The sequence below is a fragment of the Sesamum indicum genome, linkage group LG10, assembly GCF_000512975.1.
Source record: "Sesamum indicum cultivar Zhongzhi No. 13 linkage group LG10, S_indicum_v1.0, whole genome shotgun sequence".
Taxonomy (NCBI): Eukaryota; Viridiplantae; Streptophyta; class Magnoliopsida; order Lamiales; family Pedaliaceae; genus Sesamum; species Sesamum indicum.
Genome location: NC_026154.1, coordinates 4,491,581 through 4,504,818, shown reverse-complemented (window position 1 = coordinate 4,504,818; position 13,238 = coordinate 4,491,581). Strand labels below are relative to the sequence as shown.

The 13,238-nt window shown below is 32.8% G+C and overlaps 1 protein-coding gene across 1 annotated transcript in view; it reads right to left on the bottom strand.

The window, feature by feature from the left end:
* Positions 2,355-13,238, bottom strand: part of LOC105171927 (ABC transporter G family member 1) — a 12,906-nt gene continuing 2,022 nt past the window's right edge. Inside the window, exons 2-3 of the mRNA XM_020697242.1 lie at positions 12,919-13,121; positions 2,355-2,592 (exon numbers count right to left, since the gene is read on the bottom strand). Coding sequence (XP_020552901.1) covers positions 2,355-2,592; positions 12,919-13,121 — 441 coding nt within the window. The remainder of the gene's footprint in view (positions 2,593-12,918; positions 13,122-13,238) is intronic.

Sequence of the window (13,238 nt, the reverse complement as noted above, 5' to 3'; positions counted from 1 at the left end):
ATGCTAGTATATACACTATAAACAACCAAAATATCAAGAGTTGGTGACACAAACATTCTTTATTTTAATTCCAATATCATAAATCTTTCAGAAATCAATTTTGGCTTTGAGAAAACCCAAGGGCCAGGGGCCAAAATCTCTTCCAACTATGGAAAGAAGTGATCGTCAAGGGATACCACAACTAGATATATAGCTGGCCACAATGCACACATATAGACCCACCATTCCACAAAACTGGGACTGCTACAACCTTTGTGTTGAGTTCAATAGCTAACATGTAGACCCCTTCTGATTTTATGTCGATCGTTGCCCGGGAATCCATACCTGCGCAGCACCACATATACTGCGGAAACGGACCTCACAATCCCCTCCACTCCACCAATTTTTTGCGACGTCCCGTCTCAAAATCATTTGAGCCTTAATTATTAGCGTAATAATGATGCATATACAAATGGTTAAAAACTCATGAACCGATCCACGTCTCTTTGTTTTAATCAGTAAAACACATGCAAGCATCATATTACAAGATTATGGTCTTGCTCCAGACATCCCAAACACATCTTTTGTCAGAATTTTTGCAGGTAGAATTTTGAATGTTTCGTAAAGATTCACGAACGTATCAGCACATCTAACTAGGAGGGGTAACAAGTGGGATCCTTGTGGATCAATTTCAATCTGGAATTTGGGATGGATAATCAGCGGGCGGAAATAGAAGTTGCAAGGGTATTAGTAATTTTTTTAACAACGAAGGGTGTTCGTGATTATACCAAACCTCGGGGAATATTGTTATAATTTTTTCTTAATTAAATCATGGGGTTAGACTTCTTTAAGACCCATTATCAACTCATATAGGACACACAACCAATTCACTTAAAAATCCATCGCCAACCCACCCATCATCAACTTACTTAAAACTCGTCACCAACCCATATAGGATCCCTAATGAACTCATCATTATAATTACTAAAATCTTTCATCAATTATATTATATTACTAAAATAACTTTAAAAACCTAATAAAAAATTAATCATGAAGAACTCATTAATTTAAGACCCATTACTCATAATCTATTTAAATTTATTTAAATAAAATTATATTGGATCCATATTAAAAAATATTAAACTCAACCCAACACAAAACTAGATGGATTGGGTTGTAATCATGGATTTTCATGCATGTTGCCACCCCTAATTTAAACCAAAGATTGAACCTCAAACTCAGCAAACATTTCAAAAAAATAAATAAAAGAAACGAAAAAACATTCTCCTAACCTCAAAATCCATATATATCCGAAGCATGCCACACAAAGGAGCCCAACCAACTCTCACAAATGGGCTGCAGCAAAATTTTCACTAACTTCATTATTTCATTATCGAATCATTTCAATAATATTCCTAACAAAAATTACCCATTGGGATCTATTCAGTCTATATTAAAGTCTCTCGTCTCGTAGAAAATGTTCTCATTGTTTAGGATTGGATTTACGTTTACAAGATATTTCCAAGTGTTCAGTAAGTTTTTTCGAAAAAAGAGTGTTGAACTTAAAAAATAAGATTTTGGGAGAGCTTGTAAACTCATTTACAAAATAATTAATTCTTAATTTATTTTTAAAATTTTAACTAACTCAATTAATTAATAACAAATTTGTCATTATACTAAACTGGCAAGCTAATATCAACAAACCACATAATCGTATGGCTAGGCAGACGCGTTATATGAATTGTCAACTCATTGGGACCCATCACTCTGAAATATTTCAAGCAAACTCCTAGCCGTTTGTGGCAAACTTGTTGATAGCAAACAAGTAATTGAATACCGGAAGACTGGAACAGGCTGGGCAAGACTCAAACTCTTTCAAGATTAGCCTGAATCCTAATATTCTTTTTCTGTTATGAATCTCACTCATTTATCTATCCATTGGCACCAGATTCACTTCAACCACTCTCTGGATTATGCTCCACCAAGGCCTACAAATAGAGATTTCATGCAGTCATCTGGTGACATCTACTCTCATACTTAAACTCTTATTTCTCTCTCGGATTTAAAACTACTTTTGGTTCACATTTTGCACTTCACGCGAATTATATCACTCTTATTATTATATTTACATTTCTCACTTTGATTCAAGTTTTCGACTTATTCTTATCAATACACTCTTACTAACTTAAGTATCGGAGTGTTAACCTCTGTTTTGTAGGTTAGTCTCTCTTTAATTTTAGAATTTTCTTGAAGATCCTTCTGTCCTTGTGGTGCGGTTGAAGATCGGTACGCATCATTGACGTTGTCTGTGGGAGCACTTGAGATTTGATGTGAGAAAGGACGAGTTCTGACAACAGAGGTGATAATATATCTTTTTAAGGAAATACTTCCCTACTTGTTGCAGCAAGTTCTACCATTCCATTTGCAAGAGCAAGTCGTAGCAGGGACAATGCCCTCGATCCAGCTTTCGACCCAGTGGCTACACCTACTTCCATCAATCTGCTACTACGTGGGCAGCTTCGTAGTTCATAGTGGAGATTGTGAATACAACTCTTCAAGGTTCTCAAGCCAATGGAGCATGACAATTTTCCCGACAGCAAAAAAGCTGAAGACCTGGTAAGTAAGGAATCAACAGGCAAGACCCTGCTAGTCTCCAGCAAGACGGATAAATATGGGAAGAGTGTGTTGTGTTTATTCGCCTTTATCAATTTTAATCTTTTAATTGTAAGTGTTTGGAATTTTGATCTTTCAAAAAATGAAAAATGTGATTTGGTCCTTTATTTTTGTAAATTTCATGATTTAAGGACAATTTGTTGGAATTTTGAAAATTGGCCAGCAAATACATTCAAGCCACGTGTGTTCTCAAATTTAAGCTTGCACATGCCATTTTCAGCTGGTTTAGAACTTTCCCGACAAAATGTCTACTTACATCTCAAAATTTACAAGAACAATGTACCAAATTACAAGTTTTAGTTCTTAAAGGATCAAAATGTTAAAAATAGAAAAAGTTTTATTTTGGTCTCATATGTTCGGCCCTATTCAATTTTAGTCCCATTTACTATAAAAATCGTAATTTCAAGATAATATTTTTAATTTGTCTCAATTTTGGTCCCTACGTCAAATAATTAACGAAAACGTTAATTGCCAATTAAGGAGGCACACGCCTCTCACATGCTCTTACAAACCGTGTATTTGGTAAAAAAAATTAAACAAATTCAGCCCTAATTTCTTTCCCATTTTTCTTTTCTCTGTGAAATACCTCTTGCGGAAATACTAAGCCCCTTTTTTTTTCTCCCAAATAATTCCCCCACCCCATTACCATATGTTCTTTTTTCAAAAATTTAGTTTATGGCTGCTGAGATTTGGGGTTTATGTTAAATGACGTGATTTCGTATTGTTTTTCTTGTTTAATATAGTGATTGACTTTGTTGTCGGTTTTTGTTTTATGCATTATACATGTTTATAGTCCCTCCCCTTTAAGAGATTCTCTTAGCCAAAACTATTGTAACGAATACGATCAAAATTGGATCGAACTTAACATATGAGACAAAAAATGAGATTTTTCCTAAAAATATGTGGACAAAATTACAACAAAGTGGTGTTTATTATTCAATATGAGACAAAAAATAAAATTTTTCCTCAAAATATGTGGACAAAATTACAACAAAGTGGTGTTTATTATTCAAGGGGGTTGAAGCTTTACCTAGGGATAACCTAACCTGGACCACTTTGTTTGGGACGGGTTTCTGAACCCATGTATAAAAAAAGTTTGGGAGTGAGTTTCGGGTATTGGGGTTTTGGATTCGGATACAATTAAAACTCGATTCTTTAATATTTCTTACATATTTTATATATATTAATATAAAGTATATCTATACATATATGAATATTTATTTATATTTACATATAATACATAAAATTTATATTTTATATACTAAAAATAATGATATAACATAGTTTATAAACATTTTCATGTCTATATAAGTAATACATATTTTAAGATTTTTAATATTTTAAAATCTAAAATATTACCCGTAAATTTATTACAAAAGTAACCTTTCAACAATATTATTTTTTTTATATTTATAAAAGTACGATAGTATTACTATATAAAAAATATCTATGAAATATTTTAAAAAATTTTAAATCAAATCTAACGGATTCATCGGGTTAAACTTATCAAATTCGAATCTACAAGTTTCATAGTGGTTGGAATTTCAATTTTTGACAAAATACATCCCTACTCGACTTATTGCCATCCCTAACTTTGATCATTTTTTAATAAAATTTTGACCATTTTTCGATATAGATATATATCATCAAATAAAAATTGGGTAAGAGATCCACCAAAGTGGGTAGCCTTAACCGGATGTGTTCGGTAACAGGTAAAGCCGGAAGGCTGTTCCCGGCCCCATGGGGGGAGATGCCAACTATCCCTAACTTTGGGTGTGTTTAGCCTAATTTGGGAGATAGGATTGAATTTGTGATGTGAGGTTCTCATCTCTTACCCACACGTTTGGAAGAAAATTTAGGGCATGACACGTGGGGAGCTCTCATTTGAGGATGGCTACATATTCTTAATTAGGTCCAGCATGTCTGGAAAGAAATAATTAATCAATTCAATGCATGCATAGTCTACCTAAGAAGCTGCTGCCCATCATTTTCTGTTACATCTATGCTATATATATTTATTTATTTATTTATGCCTTTTTGTTTTCACTCAAACTTTTTCAATACTAGAAAAATATATATATTACATTAGTGACAAATAATAACAAATGGCAACATTAGATTTGGCAGTAACATATAGGATAGTTACTCAGCTTTTTTTTGAGATTTGTTATAAGTATACGTAGACTTTCATTGGTTTGGATAAATACATTTAGTATTCTTGATATTTATTTTTATTTAATAAATAAATTTTTTTATTAATTAAAATTCACTAAATTTTCTTATATTTAAACACAATGAATGAAAAATTATATTTATCCACGATTGACTTATTACTGACCTATTACATGTCAAAGAAATCTTTTTCTAACTTTTTACAAGGGTATTTTGGTCAAAAAATTGACCTGTAATAAATAAATAATAAATCAATTGTGGTAAATATCTATTTTCATTCAACTTTTTTACTAATGTCAGCAAATTTGGTGGATTTTGATCAATAGAATGATTTATTTGTTAGACAAAACAAACATCAGGGTTACTAAATATAAATTCTCAAACCACATGGGATCTATATGTAATTACACAAAGACTCAAAAAGAGCGATACAATTATCTCTAATTTATAAACCTGATGCGTACCAAAAATTTTGGCACACCATAAGGGTCGAAGGATCTTCAAGAAAATCTAAAATTATCAAAGAACCCTACAAAATAAATATTAGCACTCTGATGCTTAAATTAGTATCGGTTTAAGAAGAAATAAAAGGAAAAACAAGTGAGAATAATGATGAGATATATTAAGGATGATGAATATTCGTGTGGAGTGCAAAATATAAGCTAAAAATAGCTTAAGAATCAAGAAAAAATAATGAGGGAAAATGAGTGTTAAGAATGATGCTACCAGAAGCTTGCACAAGACCTCTATTTATAGGCTTATAAAGAGTTGGATACGAGGTCAATTATTGAGTTTTATACACCATTAGAAAGCCATTTGAGTCAGCTGTCATCGCAACAAACAGTTCATGATTCTGATAAGTATTGGCTGAGATACGTGAGTTAGACTAAACCCTGTCAAATCTGCCTATAATTTTGGGAATTAGTTATTTGCAGATTTTCCAACTCATTTGCCACCGATTTACTTGGAACCACTTGGAGATATTTTAGGGTAACATGTACAAATATTGGCAAGCTATATGAGACCAATAACAAATTTTCAATTTAACCACTACAAAAAAAATGGCTTATTGGGACGGATCTTAGGACCGTCTATTGTCCCATTTTTCTATTGAGATGGAATTTGGAATGAAAAAATATCTACCTCAAAAAGACCTATCAAAAAATAATTTGGACGGTTTGAGACGGCGTCCTATAACCGTCCCAAATTTAGGAATAGAATCTAGGACTAGATAACAAAACCCATCCAAAATTTAATCCTCTGATATCGACGTTGGGTCATCACTTTTTAAACCGGACATATTAATATTTTGGAATGATTTTTGAGATGATATTTGGGACATAATTTTTTTTATTCAAAAAATAAATTGTCATCCCAAATTCTTGATAAGTTGTATAAATTTGGGATGCCTATTGAGGAATCCAGGTCATCTTGAGTTCATCACTAATTTTAAAAATATACATATTTTGTTCAACATTTTTTTTGTTTGTATTATATTAAAATTTATAACTGAAAACACTATTTTTTTGTACGAAAGAAATTCTAATTAATTAAAGTTAACTTAAACACATAGTATTGTTTACAATCTTAATTTAAAAAAAAAACAAATCTTAATCTAACGATTGTCATTGGGCTCAAGTTCTGTAGCATCCTCATCACCTGCTACGTGGATTCCTAGGCTGAGGCTTCGGCAGCTGAGGGTGGGGTTAGGACTACCGTTAGCAGGTCAGGGAACAGCTGCAAGATCCCTATTTCTCCTCAAATCATGTCCAACAAAAGCTTGATTTCCTCTACTTGTGTTGAGAAGTGAGGGTCTGGTAGCGGCAGCGACAAGGAGACAGTGGTCGCCCTGGTCTATGGTTTGTGGTCCACGGGTGGGTGGCATCTAATGTGTGTACCTCAAATCCCATGCCAAAGACTCGATCCCGCTTCCTCCCTCCGGCTGCCTCGGTTCAAAGTTTTTTCCTTCACCAGTGAGGCGACCCACAGCTAATGAGGAACCCTCCTCCTATGGCATCGATTGTGAGGCATCCTCCTCGAGCATCTTCTAATATATCTCTTGAAAATAAGTAAGATATGATGTGTTGATAAATATTTTTTTTTCTTTTAAGAAAAAAAAAACGAAGTGTAACTTACCGCCACCTCCTCCATCAGCAGATCACTCCAGTCACCTTCCATTATTTTCTTATAGCAGTCAGTCAATACCTTCATTCATTGAGACGGCCTGCTGAGCTGAGCCTCATGTATTGATATTTAAAAAGGGTACAAATTCGTAAATTTTAATATTTAAAATAATTAAATTTGTAATAAATCAATTTTAGTTATTAGTTTTATCTTGTGTTTGGACATTAAAAGGACCCCTAAGGTAGATGGTGTTACCCGATGCAAGGTTGGCCAGCCGATTGGCTATGTTCTCGGTTGACATCTTTTTGTAATCATTTGATGCCCAGCACACTAGGAAGGCAGCCCAAACGTCGTCGGCCAGCCATTTTGGGCTTCCTATTCGCTTTCCTAACTTCATTGATGATGTTCGCTTTCCTCATTGATGATGTAGATCGCGCGAAATTAGGATCTCCGGGTCGGATCGCTGGGTCGAGTCGATATTTTTTTTGATCGCTAAATCCCTCTTTCGAACTACCTGTAGTGGATCCTGAGAACAAAGCAAACGTGAGACTAGCCGAGTAGCCCTCGACGATGGCCCTCCGATGCTTAAGTTAGAAAAGTGGGGTCGAAAATATGGTGATGAGATCGAGTGAGATTACAAATGTGGTGGTAAAATGAAGTGGTGAAAACGTATTTGAATAATCATAAATGAGGCTATTTATAATTGTACGGTACCTTCTATGTATGCGACACGTGGCCCCAATAAAAGCGAGCCACATCATCCTCTGTAAAAGCCTGCTGCCACCACTGTTGTACCTGCACACTGGGCCCCACGCACGCAGTCATAGAATACATAAAAAGGTGCTGAAAAATATAGGGGTATTTTGGTAATTATATAACTTTCCTTATCAATTGAATAATTTACGATGCCATTTGACGGAACAAAAGTCAAAGAAGTGTCTTACCGTTTCATCTGAGCAATCCCACTTGTATATTGCTGCAGGACAAGAAACAATTGGAATGGTTAGATGACCAATATAAATAAAATATAATTTTAAATTTAACTACGAGGAAAGCTGAGTACTATATACCTTAAGCTCATCAAATCAAAAGTTTCTCTAGAAATTAGGATGTCTTTGTAAGGGGACCATAGGTACGTGTAGTAGCCCAACACTGCTTAGCCGATGCACGAGTGAGATGCCTATTATGCCTGTAGTTGTTTGTGAGATTTTTATCAATAATCAACTATATCTATTTATGTTATATTTTGTCAAAAAAAAAAAAAGAAAATGGAAAATCATTTATAATAATCTGTCAATACTATTGCAGATTATTTATATTATATATGAAAATATTAATAACTCTTAACATTTTTTTTATTTTTTGGTTTTAAATATAAATTAATTTTTTGAGTATATTAATTTTAAGGATAAGAATGCAAAGCAATATCCTCTTTTACTAATTACTTTCATATTTATTACCTCTTATAATTACTTTTCACATTTATTACCTCTTATAATTACTTTTCACATTCATTAGCCCAATTAATTATTTTAATATTCATAACCCCCTATTAATCACTTTTATTTTAACTAATTACTTTTTACAATATATTCATAACATAATATACTTACTAAAAATACCTCCTGTAATAATTTCTTACATACATATCTATTATTAATTTCTTTTTATTTTCATTACTTTTAATCAATTACTTTTTTGTATATATTAATTCGTACTAATTACTTCTTAGAATATATTCATGTTGTAGTATAACCACCTTTTAGGTAAATATAATTTTTATTAAATAAATAGTACAATCGTACAGTACAACAGTGTTCAATGAGTGGCGTCTTCCTCGACAGGCCAAGGGATACGTCAAGGGTAGCCACCTTTATTGTTTTCAAAAAAACATATGTATCCTACTATCCGAAAAATTTTGAGTCTTATAAGCATACGGGTGACAATTATAGTCCTACTGAATCCAATTTTGGTAATTTGATCCTGCGATTAAGAAAACGACAATATGAGAATAATTTTGACTGTATTTATAAATTGGCCAAAGACGTATATTTATTGTTCACGTAACACGCTAACTTGGGTATTTTCAATCAATTTATGAATTTTTGCTACAATTGTTTTCAAATCGTCTTTTTTTTTTAATTGCAAGATCAAATTACTAAATAATTTTATATGATTAATTAAAATTATACGAGACTAAAATTATATTTTTTTCCAAATAACCAACATATTTATCTCTTTGGGAATATCAATTTGATCAGCCCCATATCTGTCTAGAGATAGTCGTGGAAACTTTCACTGTTAAACTTAGAAATTTCCCAACTACCTTCACAAATTAATTCTCTGTATACTGAAAAGTCAAAATTTTATCTTGATTATTGTGAGATTGAACATAAATGGATCAATCAACATACACAGAATGATTAATTTTATAAGATAATATAAAGTATTCAGTGAGCCTTTTTTGGAGAAGAACTTCTAAATTCCAAAATAAGGGTTAGGAGTTTGTAAATTCATTTTAAAAAGTAAGGAGTTCCTAATTAACTTATCTTTGAAATAAAATTTGATATTTTATATAAAACATATTGTAATGGTTTCTAAAAATATTTTATAAATAACGCAATATTTTTTTTTTAAGTTAGTGGTGGCATTTTTGGTACTGCACAAATTGCTTTTCGCATTTATTCCTGTCATATTAAATTTTGGTAATTTTAGTCTTTTTCGACTTGAATATCTAATTTAATTGGATCATATGCGAGTCACATGCAATTTTTCAATCAAATTGGCTGAAAAAATGGCTAAAAGTACGAAAATCTTAAGGTTACAGAACTAATTCAAGAAAATCAATTTGTAAAGGATTAGAAATGTCGCTCTCTCAATTACTGGACGAAAATTGCACTTTTTCCATTAAAACACTCTTAATTTATATGAAACCAAACTTTCTTTTACCCCTTAACACTACAAAGCAAAAAGTGTTACCTGCGAGACTTTATAAATTTCTAAACATGTGTTCAATTTTTGCGACTGTATTTGGGATATTTGTGACGGAAAGAAAAAACTGACGAAAAATTTGGGACAATTTTAAAACTTCCGTTGCAAGTTTTGTCATTTACAGGGACTATATTTTGAAGTCATTTGTGACGGACTTTCCAACGATTTTAGGACTGGAGAACAACTACTTTATATGAAACTTTTGGGAAGGAGTTTGCAATGGCAAAAATATTGCAATGACCTTCATCAGTGTAACGAATTTGGGACCGTCTCCTTTGACACAATTTTACGACCAGATTATAACAGTTGATTTCGACAAGACTTTAATTTTTTTATTTTGAATTTGCGATGGATAATGCGTCAAAAGTCCCATTGCAAAAATCTTTAATTTTTTTGTAAGATAAATTTTAATGTTTCTTAATAATAATATTAACTTGATTAACATTGAATGCAATTAAATTTATAAAAAATAAATTAAGAAATATATTAATAATAATAAAAATTCCTAATTTAATGCGGCAACCTCATGATCCTCATCTTCGCCCATCTGGTTGCCCTCATCGGTGTCGTGGGTTGGATGTCTAATTGTCCACGCAGTAATTATAGTATCTAGTATCTGAATCGGTGGTTCATTTTTTCTAAGTAATGGGGAAGCGAACAACCAACCATTGTACTGTAAAAATTGGATAGGTTCGGAGCTACTTTCCCATATTCCGAATTCAATGGTTTCAATAAACTCCCTACAGTAATTCGTCTTGGGCCCGATTTAGAACTGTTCTCAACAGTTTGTGTATTCATTGAGATATGTTGACTTTGTATGCCATTCTGTTGTAACTAAACGATCTTATGATAGATCTTGTCCGGCATCGTGGGATGGAGGGTGGGGCAGCTAGGGTACTCGTGGGATGGCCAAAGAAGTTTTGTTACTCGAGCAGCATCTAGAACAAATCCCCCCCAAAAAAAAAGTATATACATGCACAGAAAGGTTCTTTGAACTAGTCTGACTTGAAATCTAGTTGTTAATCCCTTTACTGTTAGCAAATTCAATACACTTCTCTTTAAAGCACCACAAGTTGCATTAGCTTAAACCCTATGTTGAGTAACTCAAGAATACATTGATAATTAAAAAAAAAAAATCAAAGATGAGAAACAGATCACTTCTGAATAATTACTTTGATTTCACTTCATGATTTGAGTTTGATTGAGTACATATCATCCCTCAAGCTCTCCACAATCTTAATAGTAATTCTATGTCCAAAATTATTTAAAATCATTTATTTAAATAATTTAAAAAAATATAATTTTAAAATTAGTAACATATTTAATACCATCGACACCATGCAATATCTTTCTTACACAAAAAAAATTATATAAATCGCAGATACCATCTACATCTTGACTTCAATGAAGTGGATGGCATCCACTTTTCTTAATTTTCTTTTTCAAGTTTTAAAATTTTATTTATTAATATTTATAATTATTAACTAATTCATAATTATAATTTAAATATTTTAACTGTTATGATTATTAATATATTAATTTACATATCAAAAAATACAATCAACTATTAGAAAAATTTTATTTTATCGTCTACAATCCTGCACTCATATATTAGATTGCATCGAAGTAGTTTTGCTTTGTTGAGATTGTTATCGATTATAAATTTTTTGTCTGTCAGACATCTGTGGTCAGTCCATCTTATTTTAAATACGTATGTTTAGCTTTGACTAGGACAAGTAAAGACACAAAGAGTAGTATCGTGGACCAACTCAAATTCTGGATATCCAAATACTCATCCGCCTCAAAGGTGGGAAAGACGTAAAAATCATAAGCAAACTAACACCATCTTATAAATTCAGTTGACGGATATAGAGATATTATATATGAAAGATAACTCTAATTTTAAAGATGAGATTTGAGACAAAATTTGTGTCAGGAATTCTTATTTCCATCCCAAATCCCATCAAAATGCACGGTAAAAAATGTTTAAATTTTTTTGGATTCCCTCCAAAACTTTTGATTTTGAGATGGGTTTTACCATTGTTTTTGTGATAGGCATTTTGAATTTTATTTTCCTTCAGTATTTTTTATATTCCGTCGAACTCTAATAATTTTGCTATGAAAAACACTAGCCATTAACAAATAGTCATTACAACTACTTTCAACGACTTTGTGTTACAATTTGTGACCGACTTACTAGATGTTGGCAAATCTATCCTACTTTAGTAACAAAATTACCAAGGGTTAATCGATGGCCAAACAAAATATTCACTTTTTCGTTGAAATTAAAAGTATTAATACTGTGCGAAAAATTGTCCCAAAATCGCAACAGTCGTCTTCCTTTGGCTAAAACCCATCGAAATTTGTGGATGGCAAACTTACCGTGATGGGTTTCCCGACTAGAGCCGATAACATTGACTACAATGGTATTTGCGACGACAAATCTATCAAATTTGGAATTTTCCCAACATAAACTGATTTGATCCAACACAAGTTTGTCAAAATGTCCATCGCAGATTAGCAAAAAGACGGCTGCAAATTGACGAAAAAACCCATGCAACACTTACTATTGTCATCCCATCACAATAAAATAAATTTTTTGTAGCGTAAAACTTTGATCCTTCATGTATAAACAAATTAAACAACCACTTAATTTTTGCTTTGATATAAGGGTCGCGAATAACCACTACAAATGAAAATCTAAAAAAGACAAAAAAAAAAAAAAAAAACACTTCATTCCAAAAATAAAAAAGAGACAGAAAGAGAGCACAAGGGACTGTTTCGCGACAAGAGGCCTAACAAGAGCATCTTGACTTATGACTTTGATCATGGGTTCAAGTCGTTTAGATGGCAGTTGAAAAATCAACAATGATCATATGTAGATTCGGAAAAGACAAAAAGAAAAGGATCTGTCTCCCGCCAAATCCTGGTCATCTCTTGTTCTTGCTGCCTATCAACAGTGACAAGTAGAAAAGAAACCTGAAGAAGAAACCCCACGCCAGAGTCACCCACAAACAACTCCACTTGCTAAGATCAGTGACCACCTGCTGCTTCAGTATATCCGCTCCAGTCATCACGCATGTTCCGCTCGTTATCTTCATCCCCAAGCTGCTGCTCATGCTCTCTAGAATTTTCAGCTTCAAAGCATCCGGCACCGCCCCCAACGGCGTCCCGTCGAATATCTGAATTCCACGCACGAAGCACTTTGTCGGGTCCGTGAACTCGTTTTGCAGGACTGCTTCGTAAGGGTATTTCACCAGCGATATGTAGTGGAACCAAATCCAATACGGCGGGATACG